The following is a 15,824-nucleotide window of genomic DNA, read 5'->3' on the forward strand; positions in this document are numbered from 1 at the left end:
ATATAGAAGGATTTTTTGCAGCAATTGTAAGGATGAAATATGCAATAAATCAAACACGTTTTGAATCGCATCAAAAATAATTATGGCAACAAAAGATTGCATGTGGTTGCTGACTTTTTGTATAGTACAAAGCAAAATAGTCTAGTCTCATGTCAAATAAAAAAGCTATATCAGGGGAGGAGCGGATGGGGGGAATGGGACTGATGAACAACAAAAATACACAACAGCCTTCATTTTTGCATAACAAATTCTTTCAGTGACAAGGTGGCTGAGGGACATGCTCTGGTAAGTAACCAAAGCAATAAATCACTGCGAACCTGCTTGTCTCACTAATCTAAACTGTGAACTAGGAAAGGAGCTAAATGCAAAATGAGTGTTTTTGCAGAAGGAACATTTCATCCTGATTTATGTTGGGGATGTCTTCCCAGACCTCTTTGTGAAATGGAGAATGTCAGTATGGCCTGGGTCAGGCTGGAGCATAAATACCAAGCATTATGTTGACTCTTTTAAAATACCTGTTTCAGCATTTTTGCTGCAGCACCTGAAACCAGAAAGTGAAGGGGCATGTGGTCATATTCATTAAAACATGTATCAAACTTTTTCAAATGTCAGAAAGGTTCTGCTTGGATGTGAGCTTTGAGTTGGTTCCCCCTGAGGACAGTGGTGCAATCATACCTCCTTTGCCTCTGGTTTACTGCTGAGAGCTCTGGTCTCAACTACTGGACCCATGCTTAGTTTGCTCATTGCTGCTGCCACACACCCCTTTTAGCGGTCCTTGATCAACTACTGGTTCCCCCGCCCCCTCATTTCTGCTGAAGCATGTCCTCTGTTTGCATCTGGAACTCTAATACAATGACTTGACATTTCAACAAAGCAGCCTCTGAGCAGCTATACTGTCTGTCAGCAACTGTGGTCTAGGTCTGCAACTGCAGTCTAGGTTTTCCTATTTCTGAGCTGGGCAGTGCTCTCTGCCTTTGGCTCTGCACCCAGTGCTACTAGTAGCAGTTAAAAATACCAGGTACAGAAACTGTACTCTTAATAGCTTTGTGTGTGCTCAGAAGGAGGAAAGAGTCCTTTCCTTTTGCACCAAAAATGATTTTTATTTTACAGAAGCATTTTATAAACCAAACACCTTGACTCCTTTGACATTTTCAATGTGTATCTCATGCATTTCTCCTGTCAGAGCAATAGAAGCTTCTTGCACCTGCTAAAGTTGCACATTTCTCAGCAAGACTTTATCTGAATACTGTGCCCAGGAGTGGTTTCTTCACTGTCCATACTGCTGCAATATGGCACTTCCCTGAGCTATTTATGCTCCTGGTATTAGTGGCTGCACTATGCAGATGTCTGTGCAGGAGTATCCGGGTACACCTTCACTTCTCTCCTGGCTCCAGCTGCACGAGGGTGTAAAGGAATTGTCTCATCTTCCATCTGTTGCTTAGCAAAGTTCACAAACACCTGTGTGAGGAAGAGACACATAAAGCACCAGACCCTAGCAAGACCAGGCAGTCCAACTACTTTGGCAAATTGCATCATGTCAGCTTCTCTGTAGAGAAGAGGTGCAGAAGGAAAGCCACAGGGATGTGCAGAACTGAGACCCTGTCTGCCAGCACAGCTCACACATTTTTCATTATTTGATATCAGTATGGATACTGTGTGGAAGCCAAATCCATCTCTCAGCTCCAGCAGATGTAGGGCTCTGTTAAGGTTCACACAGTGTGAGATAAACTACTGGGTAAGCAAGGAGTTAGAGGAGCTAAATGGTGGTCCTGAAGTCCTTATGTACATGCCAGGAGGAAATGCAGCCCTTCCACAGGTGTATGCACCCACCCATTGGAGGGGGGAAGGAAGGGGAGTGGGGCTGTTAACAGCCCTGAGAAAGATATTGTCTGGACAAACTCAAAGCCACTGCCAAAGCATGGAGATGGCCATGATACTATTCAGTGACAGTGTAAGCACAATGCTGCCAGTTTGGGTACCTAGTACATGCAAAGCAGGTGTGGCATGTCTCACCATGTCTGTGACTGATGCCCAATAGGCAAACCTGCATGCTGCCCACAGCACTGGCCAACTTTGCAGGCTTTTTAATTATTGCTACTGTACAGAAATCTATGCCTTTTGAGGAGGACAAATGTATAATCGCTGGATTGGGTACTACAGAAGCTCTGCGCACAAGGCAATTAGGACTCTTCATTAAAGCAAATCTGATGGAAGTGACCTGGTTACTCCAGATTCTGCAGGTCTCATTCTGGAGGACAGAGCACAGCATGAATAGTGCTCAGTAATTCTCCTAAACTGAGGACTCAGGCTTGATTCTGGTGACCAGGTTATAAGAGTTCCTGTGCCTGGGATAAGATGTCATTACAGCTTTCAAACAGCAGCATTTTACACAGCATAAAACAGTTATACAACTGTCTTACCCTGCTTTCTTACTGGAGATCATTGAAAAAAGTGTGCAAGAGAAAGCCTTTTAAAAGTTAATTTTAATATGTATTCAAGGCAGTTAGATATAAATTCTGCTGCATCCCTATTGCATTTCCTGTCTCTTATTAATCAGATTAGTCTCAGGATGAGTTTACTATTTCTTACTTACTTGATCTAAAGTTGTTTGAGAAACAGAATATTCTTCAATACTCAGGCTTTCCTTGTTGGAGAGAAGTAACCGAAAGATCTTGGCCAGCGAGGAGGAGCATATCTGGTACTGCAGCATGTTGTAGTGTTTCTCTTTCTGTAAACTCCCAGGGAAGTTTGCATGTATGAAGTGCTCGGCTGAGGTGGGATCTGGAGGCACTCCAGGCTTCGGGGCTTTGATTTTCAATGTGACAATATAGCCATCTCCAAATCTGAGAAACGCACATGGATTTGGTTGTTTTATAAAGGCTATAAAGACTGAGCTTACTTTTCAATGAGGGAAAGTCTATCTTTAGCAGTTACATACATACTCAGGAGTATTTAAAATGAACACATACAACTAACTCTATCAAGCAGCGGTAGTAACCTTTTGACTCCAAGTATGCTGTAAGAAAGTAGTCTGTAACATCTTGAGTAAAATGAAGACTAGGGGGCCTAACTTAATGATTTTATGTATTAAAGAGTTACTTTCACAAGGTGGGTAGTGAATTATTTTAAGGGACACAAGTCTAATTCAGTCCTGTCTTACCTAACGGTTGTACAAGTAGGGATTGTTGCAAACCATCCACTGCACATAGTATACAAGACTGAAATGTGTCCTTGTAAAAAGACCAGACACATCTTTAACAACCTGGGATAAAAACAAAACAACTTACTTGTATTTTAGATGTTGAATAGTGCCCAAGCATTTGAAGGTCCCCTTCACCATTATGGCTAGACGAGTACAGAGAGCTTCACATTCTTCCATGCTGGTAAAAGAGAAGGACAGAGTGTCAAAATTAAAGCACAGCCAGACCGTAAGAGTTCTTGGCCTCAGTACTGATTGTAAGAAAGGAGGTTCATGTTACCTGTGTGACGTCAGAACCACAGCTCGCCCTTCTTTGATCACACTGACAATGGCGTTCCATAGGAGGCGTCGGGACTGAGGATCCATTCCTGTAGTTGGTTCATCCTGAAAAGACACTTTAATCTTTATTATAGTCATGACGGGGTTAAAGCATCATGCCAGGGCATTAATTTTAGATTTCTTAAACAATGGACTTATTTTTTACTTTTGGAAAGCAAGGGCGACAAATGAACAGAGTTGGGAATGCAATGCACTCTGCATGAGGTATGGCTATTGGAAAGCAATTTAGTGCAGTGCACACTATGACAGAAGCAATGCAAAAGCAGCTGGTTTAGGATTTTACCTGTTGATTTTGTAAGTATTTGTAATAGCTGCCTTCCCTCCAACTAGCAGACTGTTGGAGTGCCCAGGCACATTCAGCACTTACGGAGCCTGGGAATAACAGGGCTTATTCAAAAGCCAAATTCAGATTCCAAACACTGTGAAGCTTGTGTGTAATAAGCACACAGACCCTGCCATTTATATTTTAACATCTCTAGCTGCTGTTAATTGGCACTGACTTCATTTGGGCTGCACCAGTTGAGGAGCCAGTTTTAATAAAGTGGTTAGCCCAGCCGGTGGCAAAAAGTAATGAGTTGTGGCAAAGAATTTTTACATGAATCTTTTACATTTATTCTGAGATGTGAAAAAATATTCAACACTTTGCTTTACAAGGCACACATGGAACACACAAAGAACCAGTAAGGGGCAAAAACAAACATGCAATTAGAAAGCTGTCAGTGCTCTCATATTAGGCAAACTGCAGTGATACCAGCTGATCTAATGGCAAGCGCTACGCAGTAATTGAATTGAAAGTTTTAAATTCTTGCTGGCACTTGTAACCTGTGTTCCTCTTGAGCCCAGCATTCATGACATGGTAATTTAAGCAATGGCTACAATGTTTTATTTCAGAATCACTACAAGGTAGGGAAGAGCAGAGGTCTAGTTCTATTTCCCTACGTGTATCTAAATGACAGTTTTCTAGCCAGGTGGTGGCATTTTTTGGCACTTACACACAAGTAGTGATTTCAGTTCCCCTGAAGTGAAGATGCATTAGCGTGTGTGTATAGGCTGAGCAAGACTGTGCAACATGGCTATGTTTCAATTTGGTTTTGGATTTGGCCATTTTGGAGGGACGGTGATTCTTTTTGGTGTTTTGGATCGCTGTTCCATTTCAATTCAGCCAAATTTGTTTCAGAGTTTTGATGCTGTTTTGGTGATTCATCCATAGGCTATAATGGGGAATTGCTAAAATGCCTATAACTTTGTCATTTTGTGCCTGATTTTGATGAAACTTGCAGAGATGGTAGCCTCATCCAAGGGCATAAAGCCTGAAAATTTTCAAGGAGATAGGTGCAGGGTTTTTTGTGAAACTATACCTCAAACTGTTCAAAGCAAAACTCATGTCATGTGTGTTAAGGTAGAGCGGGATGAAAACAGCAGGGATGGTAGCCCCTTCTCAGGGCATGAAGCCTGCCATGTTTCAAGGAGATAGGTGCAGGGGTTTCTGTAAAACTGCACCTCGAACGGTTCAAAGCAAAACTCGTGATGTGTGACTTTGTGGGTGTGTTAAGGTGCAGTGGGATGAAAACAGCAAGCATGGTAGCCCCTTCTGAGGCCATGGAGCCTGCCAGGTTTCAAGGGGATAGGTGCAGGTGTTTCTGTGAAACTGTACCTCAAGCTGCTGAAAGCAAAACTTGTGTCACTTGTGTGTGTGTGTGTAGGCAGAGTGGGATGAAACCAGCAGGAATAGGGGGCCTTTCCAGTGTCAGTTAGACGCTGCTTGCCCACCTGTTTCTGGGCCAACTACCTGCCCCTCTTTTTCCTGTCACACCTTGATGGAAAGCTGATCTAGATGTTCCCCAGGCAGGAGGCTTCCCATTTGGTGTCTTGGGGTGACATCTATTCTGCATCTCTGTACCTACCCTAACACTGTGGCCCATGCCTCGCACATTGCATCCTTAACCCCCTTCAGCTGTGGGCCCCTCTCTGGGACCTTTGGCTCCCCCTGAGGCCCTGGCCCCGCCTTCAGGCCAGTCGAAATCCTGAGCCTCTTGCTCTGGGCATTCCTCGTGGTGGCCCCTGGCTCTTTGACCTCCCCCTTTGGGTCCTGGCCTCAGCATGGACCAGTTGAGGGTACCTCTGATATCTTTTATTAGACCAACTGAATAGTTGGAGAAATATATCTTAGCAAGCTTTTGGGTTTAAAAACCCTCATACAGGGGGGTCACCACTGCCTTGCTGAATGTGGTGCGTGCGGGCACTTGGTAGGATGGGGGCAGAGATCCGCATGGGGGGGTCTCCTCACTGCCACTGCCCACCCCAAACTGCCCTGGATGTCTGCTCCCTGTGGAGCCAGGTCGCACGACAGGGACCAACACTGCCCTGTCGCACAACCTGGCTCCACAGGGAATAGAAATCTGCACTGGAGTCTCCTCATTGCTGCTGCCCACCCTGTGCAGCCCTGTGTCACCAGGGCAGTGTGGGCTGGGCAGCGGTGGTGAGGAGACCCCTGGCACGGATCTGTGCCCCCTGCGAAGCCAAATCGTACAGCAGGTCAACAGCGTACAGCTGTTTCCCTGTAAGCCAGGCTCTGAAACTCTGAAATTTTCTGAAACATTTCCTAAACATTTCAGATACCTCATTTTATTTCAGAGATGTTTTGGAGCCTTCCATTTCGATTCGAATTCAGTGTTTTGGGGGGCTGCTGGTGCTCGACCATCTGGGCGACAGTGATCATCGCCTGCTGGAATTCACCATCCAGTGCAAGGTGGCAAAGGCTGGCAGCAAGGCAGCAGCCCTAGATTTCGGGAGGGTGGACTTCAATGAGCTAAGGAGAATAGTCAGGGAAGCACTGAGGTCCCCGAGGGGAGGGGAGCCAGGTGTCCAAGAAGAGTGGTCGCCCCTTAAGGAGACGATCCTCCAAGCTGAAAGGAAGGTAATCCCAACATGGATCAAAGGGAGGAGGAGGGCACATAAGCCCCCATGACTCACCAAAAGCATCCGGAAATGTCTCCTAGCTAAAAGGGAGGCATACACCCACTGGAAGGGAGGGGCCATCACCAGAGAGGACTACACTGCGGTTGCTCGGGGCTGCAGGGGGGCAGTCAGGAAGGCCAAGGCAGAGATGGAACTGGGACTAGCTACCCAGATCAAGGACAACAAGAAGTCACTGGGGAAGTCCCTGTTCCCCCCAGCACTACCAGGAGTGACTAGAAATAGTGGTCACAAGCTGGCAGAGGGTAGGTTTAGGTTAGATATCAGGAGGCGCTACTTCACAGACAGGGCGGCTAGAGTCTGGAACCAACTTCCAAGAGAAGAAGTGGTGCTGGCTCCTACCCTGGGGGTCTTTAAGAGGAGGTTAGATGAACACCTTGCTGGGGTTGTTTGACCCCAGTATTCTTTCCTGCCATGGCAGGGGGTCGGACTTGATGATCTGCTCAGATCACTTCCGACCCTACCAACTATGAAACTATGAAACCTCCTAAATGGAATGGCTGCTGAAATTTCTCACAACCCTACAGGGTATGTGCTGCTTCAGCGGAAAGTTCCATTCTCTCTTCCCCTTTTCCCTCCACATGGCCAGCATGGCTGCTGTTGTAAGACAGCAAACTGGTTGCACCAAAGCCAGCGGGAAATGGGGTATGGCAAGCAATGCAAAGCCCTAAGCTAGGCACCCAGGAGCCAAGGCAAGTGCTGCTCTTGGGGAAAGACCCAGCCCTTCTTTCCCCCTCCCCTCCATACAGCCAGTGGTGCTGCTGCACCACCAAAGGAACAAACTGCCCACTCTGAAGCCAGCAGGGAATAGGTTAAGCAGCATGGAGTCCTGAGGCGTGCTCTTCAGAGTGTAGCTCTTCCATGTGCGCAGCCAACTGGACTCCACACCCCAACCCCCTGCAGCTGCACAAACAGCTGCAATGAAAATCCAGGTTTGTCTTGAAAGGCAGCACTTTAAAGTATCACAGAACCATGTCTTTGCGCAGTTCCCTTCACTGTACTCCTGCAATGCTTGTTGCAGTCCTACATCTTATAGACCTTACACAGGACCCCTCTACATGTGCAGATAAAGGCACAATGGTATCTAACACATGATACACACAATCGTGCCTCCTGCCATGCGACATGAGGGGCTCCCAGATGTGGAGGCACCCCACATACCCCGGGACAGGTAGCTGTGATCTCCCAAGCTTGGGGGCTTCACACATCCCTGATCCCCTAGGGATCATGGCTGCCTCGATCCTCAGGGCCTAGGGGTTTCATACTGGGCATAGTGCACCCCATACACATGAAAATTAAAGCTTGATAGCAACCAGCTATAAAGTTAGCATACACTTTGAGATCTAACTTTATAGCTGGTTGGAGCTTTTTATGGTGTGATAAGTAAGTACTTTGCACTTGTAGCTAGTCTTAAGGTAATTACACAATTAACCAGTGCACAGCTTATTGAGCATGCTCAACAAATGCATGCAGGCTTAGCATCCACACTGCAGGGGAAGCAGAATTGCAACCTGTGCATAAGTAATAAAACCACCACTTATGCACACAGAAAACTACCGTTTAGATGCACAAAGGGAAGCAGAATTCTGTTCCAGGTATGCTCCACTCATATTTTTATTTCCATGGATAAATTAGATGGCACTATTAAAAAAGTGCTGGCCTACTCCACCAGGTATATCTGCTCATAAAGTCATCTCTGAAATCAATGGTTATACACTCTGATTTGTTCCCTATACAACAAGCAGAGGTGAGCTGTGGTGAGCAGAGGTATCGATTTGAACTTCCATGTCATTCAGAGGTGATTGGATCCCGAATTTTAGCTGAAGTCCTCCACTGAAGAACTTTCCTGTGGTAGTTACTTAGTGGTCAGTCCTAAGGGATGTTAAACTCCCTAGTTTGCAGTGAAATCAAGTAACTAACAATGCCATTTAAATTGACAAGATTTGAGGGTAGTAGTAGGCCCTTTACCAGAGGTGCTCAGCCCTTTATTAACCACAGGCAGAATACCTGATTTGGAGAAGAGCTTTCTGAAATACTGTGTTGCAACATCACAGATTTACTTTCCTGTGACACTTACTAGTAGGATGAGAGGAGGGCAGCCTATCAGTGCGATGGCAGTGGAAAGTTTGCGTTTGTTGCCACCACTGTACGTGCCTGCCAGCTGGTCAGCATACATGTGGAGACCCAGCTTCTGAATACCCCACTCAGCAACCTGTAGGAAAGAGCATTAATTCTTTTTTCACATAGCAGATAATGAATGTCAGGCAGATCTGGTGCTTCCCACTTCTCGTAGAGCCAGAGAAGAAACAGTGATTTAGTAAACATATCTTATGGTTGGAACAAAGGTGACTCCATTAATGAGCACAACTGCTTGTAAAGGAGGGTGAACTACCACTTCATGCCTCACAGATGACCACATACTTGCCTCTGCTGGTGCAGTCATGTGCTAAGCTGTCCAAACGACTTGAACTGCACCCCAAATTTCCAGGAACAGAAATTCTGACCCTACACATGGGAGGGTTTCAATTAATCATATCAAATATTTATTTAAGCCAAAGAGCTAGCAAAAAAGAGATTCCTTTACCCTCTCGATTTCCTTTCCTGGGACTCCTCGCAGGCATGCATAGAGACGGAGATGTTCCCGACCTGTGAGCAGGTCATCAATAGCATCAAACTGAGGGCAGTAGCCCATGCTTTGATGGACGTCAGAGATGTTGGTCAATATACTGGAGAGAGAATGAACAAAGTAACGTGACAATAATAATAACTCTGGGAAAGAAATGGAAAGCTTGCAGAAAGTCTGTTTTCTCTGGGCAGTATCTCCCTCATTAGTGAAACCAGCCTACAGATTAATTCCATCTGATGATTTTGAGATTTTCCATGTTCTGGTACTGCTGGAGTGAAGCTGTAGCCACGATGGTCCAAGAATTACGTGAAAGGCAAGGATTATGGTGAGTAATATCTTTTCTTAACCTGATGAAGAATGCATCTCATTCAAAAGCTTGTCTAAGTCTATTCTAACTATGCAGTTGGTCCAATAAAAGGTATCACTGGCAACAATGCTTCCCCCAAAGGAGATGCACTGTTAAATTGCTCAGCAATTGCCCAGGGCAATGGTACTTCACCATGTTACGGCTGGCATGTGTGCATAAATTCCATTTCTAGTCCACTCAGCCCAAATAAGAGTGTAAACTAGTCTCCTCTCCCCCGCTTTTTCTGTTGAAACTAGATTGTACAGTATAAACCAGCTTGAAGGCAAGTAAGACAAGTCCTTCTCTGAGCAGCAACTCAGCAGATCCTATTTTGTTAATGGTATTTATTTCTAGGTAACAAATCAGGCAGTTTAATCTTGGAATGTAAGCTTTGGGAGTAGATAAGCAAGAAACAATGCTGACACTGCTTTGGGGTGTAGTAGGGAGGTGGGAAAGGAAAATAAAAGAGCTGATTTACTTTGCCTGTGAATTGCTGCTGTCTTTTGGCTGTTTGTAGCTACAGTCCAGAACACATTAAACACCAAAGATGCATAAGAAACAGTCACTCTCCACATGTAGAAGAACAGCTCTACACTTCACAGCAAGAGACTGAGATATTCAAGCTGCAGTTTTAGGAAATGTGAAAACCACACCTGTGCTTTGGGAAGTACAAATTCCAACTGATTTTTATGTCTCCAAATAATATTTCATTCTACTTTACTTATAACTGACTTGACTCTGGATGATGTTCTTCATCCACAGAACAGGCCTAGCCAAGAGCAACAGCAGTGCCAACTACTCCACTGTGCACAATTGCCAGGCCCTTCATGTCTGCCAAGAGTTTCCACAGGGGCTGCCATTGAGTGCCAGACATAGTGAAAGCTTCTGTGATGTGGTCACTTATCCAGTGGGAACAGGACTGCCAGAGTGTCTTAAGGAGCTTACCTGTTGCCAGCCACCACAGCATCTCCAGTTGTCACATCAGTGTCCCCAGTCAGCATTTTGAAAGTTGTCGTCTTGCCAGCACCATTCACTCCCAGAAGGCCAAAGCACTAAATTATAAAATGTATCACGTTCTTCAGTACTTACAGCTTGGAAAGCAATAGGATTACGAAACTTGAACTCAGCCACAAAATGTGTCCTGGTGCTATTGAACAACCCACCTCTCCAGGACGAATGCCCACGCAGAGTCTGTCTACTGCTGGTCTTTGTCCAGTTGTATAAAGCTAGAAAGAGAGGAGAATAAAACTCCTATTTCAGAGTCCCACAGCAGCGACAATTCTCAGAATGTGACTGTTTAGTCAAATGGGCATGAGGCAGCTCTAAAGCCTTGACAAGAATAAAATGTAACCCTAGAACAATTTAAAATTCAAAGTACAAACATTCCACAAATCAAATATTTCCTCTTAACTAGCTACACTTTAAATGACTCTTAAATTGGATGTGTCACTTTTCTCTAACCTGTCATTTCATATCTATGGCACATGGATCCAGTTTTCAGAATCTCTACTGTAACCGAAAGCCCCTGATGAACAAAAAAGATGAAGCAAAGGAAATAAAGACCAAAGAATAAACTTCCAGTCAAAGATACATGGTAGGTATGATTTTGGGATGCTGAAGAAAATGGCAGAAAGCATCATTCAGATGTGTTCAGACCCTGGAAAGAAATTAGCTAGCACCACACTGTGAGTTTCTTAGTCCAGAAATATGAGGACAGCTAAAGAGGAGATTAGGACTTATATATGGAAGAACAGCAGACCAAAATGAAGAATCTGATGGACAACTGCTGTGCAATCTAAGGGAGATGGCAGAATTTTAGTTTGGGATGGCAAGGTGGGAGGGTAAAGGAGTTTGGGCACTTCAGCAAAGCAGTAAATAAGGAAGGGAGCAGCATCAAGAGTATACTTTCCTGTACTGATATTAAGGACTTTAGCTTGCTTTTTGATAGCTTAGCTCAGTCATGTTCTATTTTTTCATGACTAAATTTTCTTGGTTTTAAAACCATCTAATCTGCCGGTTGATGTGCACTGTGGAACAATAATCTGTCACTAGTCGTCCCGTCCCGTTCCCCGTCAGAGGACTTTCCAACTAAAGCTAACATAGACTTTATCATTCGCAAAGTATTACCTTTGTCAGTTCTTTTAATGTTAAGATATCTGTTTTGCTTCCTCCTTTCAAAATTCTTTGTCTTTCCTCTGCAACATCCTCATCTTCATCATTAATGGGTGTTGTGACAGGATAATAAAACCTAAGGAAAGCCAAGAGATTCACTGAGTGAATGAATTACATGGGACACGGTTACAGTAGCAAACTGAAATCACAGTGAGACAACTGCCAGAAAGTATGACTAACGGGAGAGATGCAGTCATGGGAAAAGTTTATGAAAAATGTAACTAGTTAAAAGTTAGCAGCCTTTAATATTAACTTGAGTTAAGTTAAAAGTTAAATATTTCCACTTTCAACTAGTTAAAAGGTAAGTTAAAAAGAGAGTAATTAGTTAAAAGTTAAGTTGATCTGTGAGAAATGCGTGAAACACGATGAATTGCCTCTTGGCATCATTTTTCATTTTTAAATGCAGTGAGTGGGTTTCTTTTCACAGAAGCCCACTAATTTACTTGGAACTCATCCTGCTCTGCCTGAAAACAATGTTCTACTTGTCACACAGTTTTCAGAATAACAATTTACCAATACCTATGTAACGTTATATCCTTCTCACCCTCACCATGTGAAGTACTTTGTAAAAGTCAATGCATCATATAGGTGTACCAGAATAACAAAAAGGAGTTATTCATTGCCAGGTGACAAATGAAAGCTCTTTCCACAGGAAACCTCTGTTGTTACAATTGTATTGCTCAAAAGGTAACAAAAGAGTATGAAATACATCTGAATTAGAAATAATGAAAGTGTCTGAAAATCAAAACTAGATTGAAATGAGAAAATCAGTTTAAATGAGAAAACGAATGTTCATTTGCATAGCAGAAACTGTTTAAACATGCTTATTGAACGTCAGCAAAAGCTGTATTTCAAAATTTACATCTGACAATTTTCCTCTTCTGTCTTGCAAAACTAAGCCCCCCATTACTAAACAATTGCTGTACATGGACAGATGAGGAAACGCTTGTGTTATAACAGATGAATAGCTTTTCTATAGTAGGTGACATCTCAGATAAGTTTTTCACAGATGAGAAGTAATTCTCAACTTCTTGGGCCCTGGGTTTTGATCGTCATTAAAATTTAAAAAGTCATCATTTGCTTCACCCTCACTTGTTCCCTGTCCTGCAGCCAATTGGCTGCCCTGTTGACTTCTGCAAATGCACAGAAACTGCCAGTTTGAATTAAGGAACTCTGGGACTTGTAGTTCTTAAGAGACCATATCTCGTAGGAAGGCACACTACTCTCTGTCTCTCAAACAAGAAGTCTTAGAGTTTCAATAAAGAAATATCATTCCATGCAAGTCCTAGAGAGTGGCTGTGTCAGGAAAAATGCCAGATTTCATTTGTTTTTAACTTTTAAGTTATACTTCAAAAAAGTTAAAGTTAACCTTTTTTAAAACTAGTTAAAGTTAAAAGTTGACAGCTTAAAAATTTAAGTAGTTAAAGTTAAAAGTTAGCCATTTCTTTAATTTTCAACTAGTTAATAAACTAGTTAATTCCCATGACTGGAGAGATGGGACTTTGGTTTTATAAGGGAAGGTTGGCTGCAGCACTCTTGCACTTGCATTCTCCACTTCTGTAAGTAAAGGTCTTAGTCCTGGGAACACAGGGGCTGGGGTGGACCAGAGTGTTTTGCAACAGCAAAGAACTTCTCTGTCACTGGTTAAGAACAAACGTGTTGCTCAATTAAAGCTTTTACTAGCTGGCAACTGTTTGGTGGCCTCTGTGTAATGAGATGATATACTCAGTCCAGTTGTCCTGGTTCCTGGTAGACAGCACTCCACATGACAAAAGACCTAGCACCAACTGGAATCCTTGTTGAAAATCTTGTCAGAGCATGAATGGCATATTTACACCTGGGAAATGGCCCATGTATTGGGGATTTAGGATGAAATCAAAATAAATTAATAGGGTGAAGCTGCTAAACCCATCACAAATGTAAGGCTTTCAAGAGACAGAAAGCAACCCCAGCAGATAATGGGGCAGTCATTTTGTCAATAGAATAACTTGCATACAGATTTCTGAGTTAAAGATTTTTCAAACATACCATCTTGTGTGGAAAAAACGATGCTGCATGAAGAGGTTGAGAGCAAAGTATACAATCCCTTCCACTGCCATGGCAAACAAATTCTTTCCAATAAAGTCCCACTGGAATGGATTCGAGACACGCTCCTCACCTTTGGAGTGAAACCACCAGAAAAGTAGGTGAATTATTGCCCAAACCATTGTTCCTGAGAGCAAAACCCATTAGTGTAATGGCTTAGGATGCAAATCTGTAATTTATATGATCATGACCAGGCACTTTTTCAAAGTCCCCTGATAGAGCTTCTTATTGGAAATACATAACCAGACTTAGCTCTTTTAACTCTAGGCACTCGTATTGGGTGAAAGTAAATGACGTCTCCATTAATATATGGCCGTTTGTAGATCATAAGCAGACATCTGCAGGGGGTATTTTAGAGGTAAGATTTTCTTTCTGAAGGCAAATTAATGACCTTCTGTTGATGTGTCACTACCTTTTCAGCAAGACATTCCCTTTTATCCAGGGCAGCCCCAGGACCAAGTAGAAAAGAGGTATTTTAAGAAAGGCAGCCACTTTTAAAATGGACATAGGGTTATCAAAATAGCAGGCTGACATGGAATACTGCCAAAATATATCCCAGCTGTGACTGTCCAAGGGCCCAAGGTTGCCCAGAAAGGGAAAGGGAAAGGAGATATTATTAGTTAGTATCGACAGCAGCCTTCTACACCCTGCAGTCTGATAAGAGAATGTTAATATCTTATTTCAAATACCTGTCTCCTAAAAGGGCAGAAAATGAAGCAGAAAACTGGTACAGATTAAATTAATTTGGATACAGGAGACTGGTGTGGATGATTCTAGCGCTTGCAACTAGTTCAGGGTACTGCACACACCTTAAAACAGTTGAACTTTCACTCTCACCATTCTTAATACCCCTTGTGAAAACTGGGAAGTCACTAATCTTCTGAGTCAACACTGCTAATGTATCTCTGTCCTGGTATGGAAGTACCCAGGGTTGCTCTCCAAGAATTTCATCGTGGTTACTGGCTATTACTTACCAAACCTGGCGTATACGTCAGTCACTGCTTGGTTCATGGCTAGGTCAATAAGTCCCCTTCCCAGGCAAAAATGTGGGAAGATCAGCAGCAAGTTTTTCAATTTGTTATTGAATTTCAGCAAAGACTGTAACATACGGAAACAAAAGCAAATCCAGACATCTCAGAGCATTTTCTTTAAGAAAACATAAGGGAATGAAAGTTCCCTGTAATTTCAGTGAAATTAGGTCTCCTTTTTCACAACGCAGAAGTATTTTACCAGTCTCCATACCAACAGAGAATTGAGAATTCAGTTTGTAACAGGGGCAACTGTGGCAATTGAAACAAAATACTAGGAATCTATATGTAAAAAATATGCCAGCAAGCACAGAGAAATATTATAAAATGTAGTGTATGTGATGTGATATGCAACTCTGGCTCTATCAGTATATATTCTATTTCTTGAATAGAATTTTTTTTCTCATTTGTTCAGATCTTATATGATGCCTGGTCTGTAACTACCAAAAGGGCCAGGAGAAGATCTTGGAAAGAATGTCTCAGGGCACTTCTACACTGCCAGCTGAAATGTAGCGTAAGCATTCCTGAGCTAGCAATAAACAATCTGGCTGCGGTACCAAGAACCTCAAGAATACAAGGCTACCCACAGCAGCGTGGAACTCTGCATGGGTTTACCTGCTTGAAAGCAGTATTTATAATGTAGACCTACCCTCAGGGGTAATGTAATATTGGCCTGCTGTGCCACAGACTGGGATTATATTTCTGCATTATCAGAGCAGGAAGCTGTGCAGCTGTGGCATCCCACAATGTTTACAAATGAACTGGGGAATGTATGGAACAGAGCCAGAAGGGATCGCAAAACTGGATCTTGAAATTTTGAAGCCACCTGAGCTAAAACCTGCTTCACTTCCAGACCAACCAGTTACACAGTAATATATTGTGTTTGAAAGTGCACTGCCAGCATTGAAAACTGACTGGAAAATACAGCCAGATGTAGAATGGGTGTCAGTACTGGTCTCCCAAGAACTGCTAATGGGGAGCAATGGCAGAAGTGCTAATGAAGACATGACACCAGTGTTTAAGCACCATGTCTTCTTATCTTTGCTCTGAGCA

The 15,824-nt window shown here is 43.2% G+C and overlaps 1 protein-coding gene across 1 annotated transcript in view; it reads right to left on the minus strand.

Annotated features, from left to right (window-relative positions):
• Positions 1-1,318: 1,318 nt before the first annotated feature.
• The window catches only part of ABCA4 (ATP binding cassette subfamily A member 4), a 102,643-nt gene continuing 88,137 nt past the window's right edge, over positions 1,319-15,824 (minus strand). Inside the window, exons 39-49 of the mRNA XM_090047554.1 lie at positions 14,718-14,841; positions 13,687-13,816; positions 11,614-11,734; positions 10,650-10,712; positions 10,432-10,538; positions 9,099-9,240; positions 8,592-8,726; positions 3,480-3,583; positions 3,288-3,380; positions 2,594-2,843; positions 1,319-1,458 (exon numbers count right to left, since the gene is read on the minus strand). Of these exons, the coding sequence (XP_089903680.1) occupies positions 1,336-1,458; positions 2,594-2,843; positions 3,288-3,380; positions 3,480-3,583; positions 8,592-8,726; positions 9,099-9,240; positions 10,432-10,538; positions 10,650-10,712; positions 11,614-11,734; positions 13,687-13,816; positions 14,718-14,841 (1,392 nt within the window). The 3' untranslated portion in view covers positions 1,319-1,335. The remainder of the gene's footprint in view (positions 1,459-2,593; positions 2,844-3,287; positions 3,381-3,479; positions 3,584-8,591; positions 8,727-9,098; positions 9,241-10,431; positions 10,539-10,649; positions 10,713-11,613; positions 11,735-13,686; positions 13,817-14,717; positions 14,842-15,824) is intronic.

Source organism: Crocodylus siamensis, chromosome 5 (genome assembly GCF_052110815.1).
Source record: "Crocodylus siamensis isolate JL-2025a chromosome 5, ASM5211081v1, whole genome shotgun sequence".
In the NCBI taxonomy this organism is placed as follows: domain Eukaryota; kingdom Metazoa; phylum Chordata; order Crocodylia; family Crocodylidae; genus Crocodylus; species Crocodylus siamensis.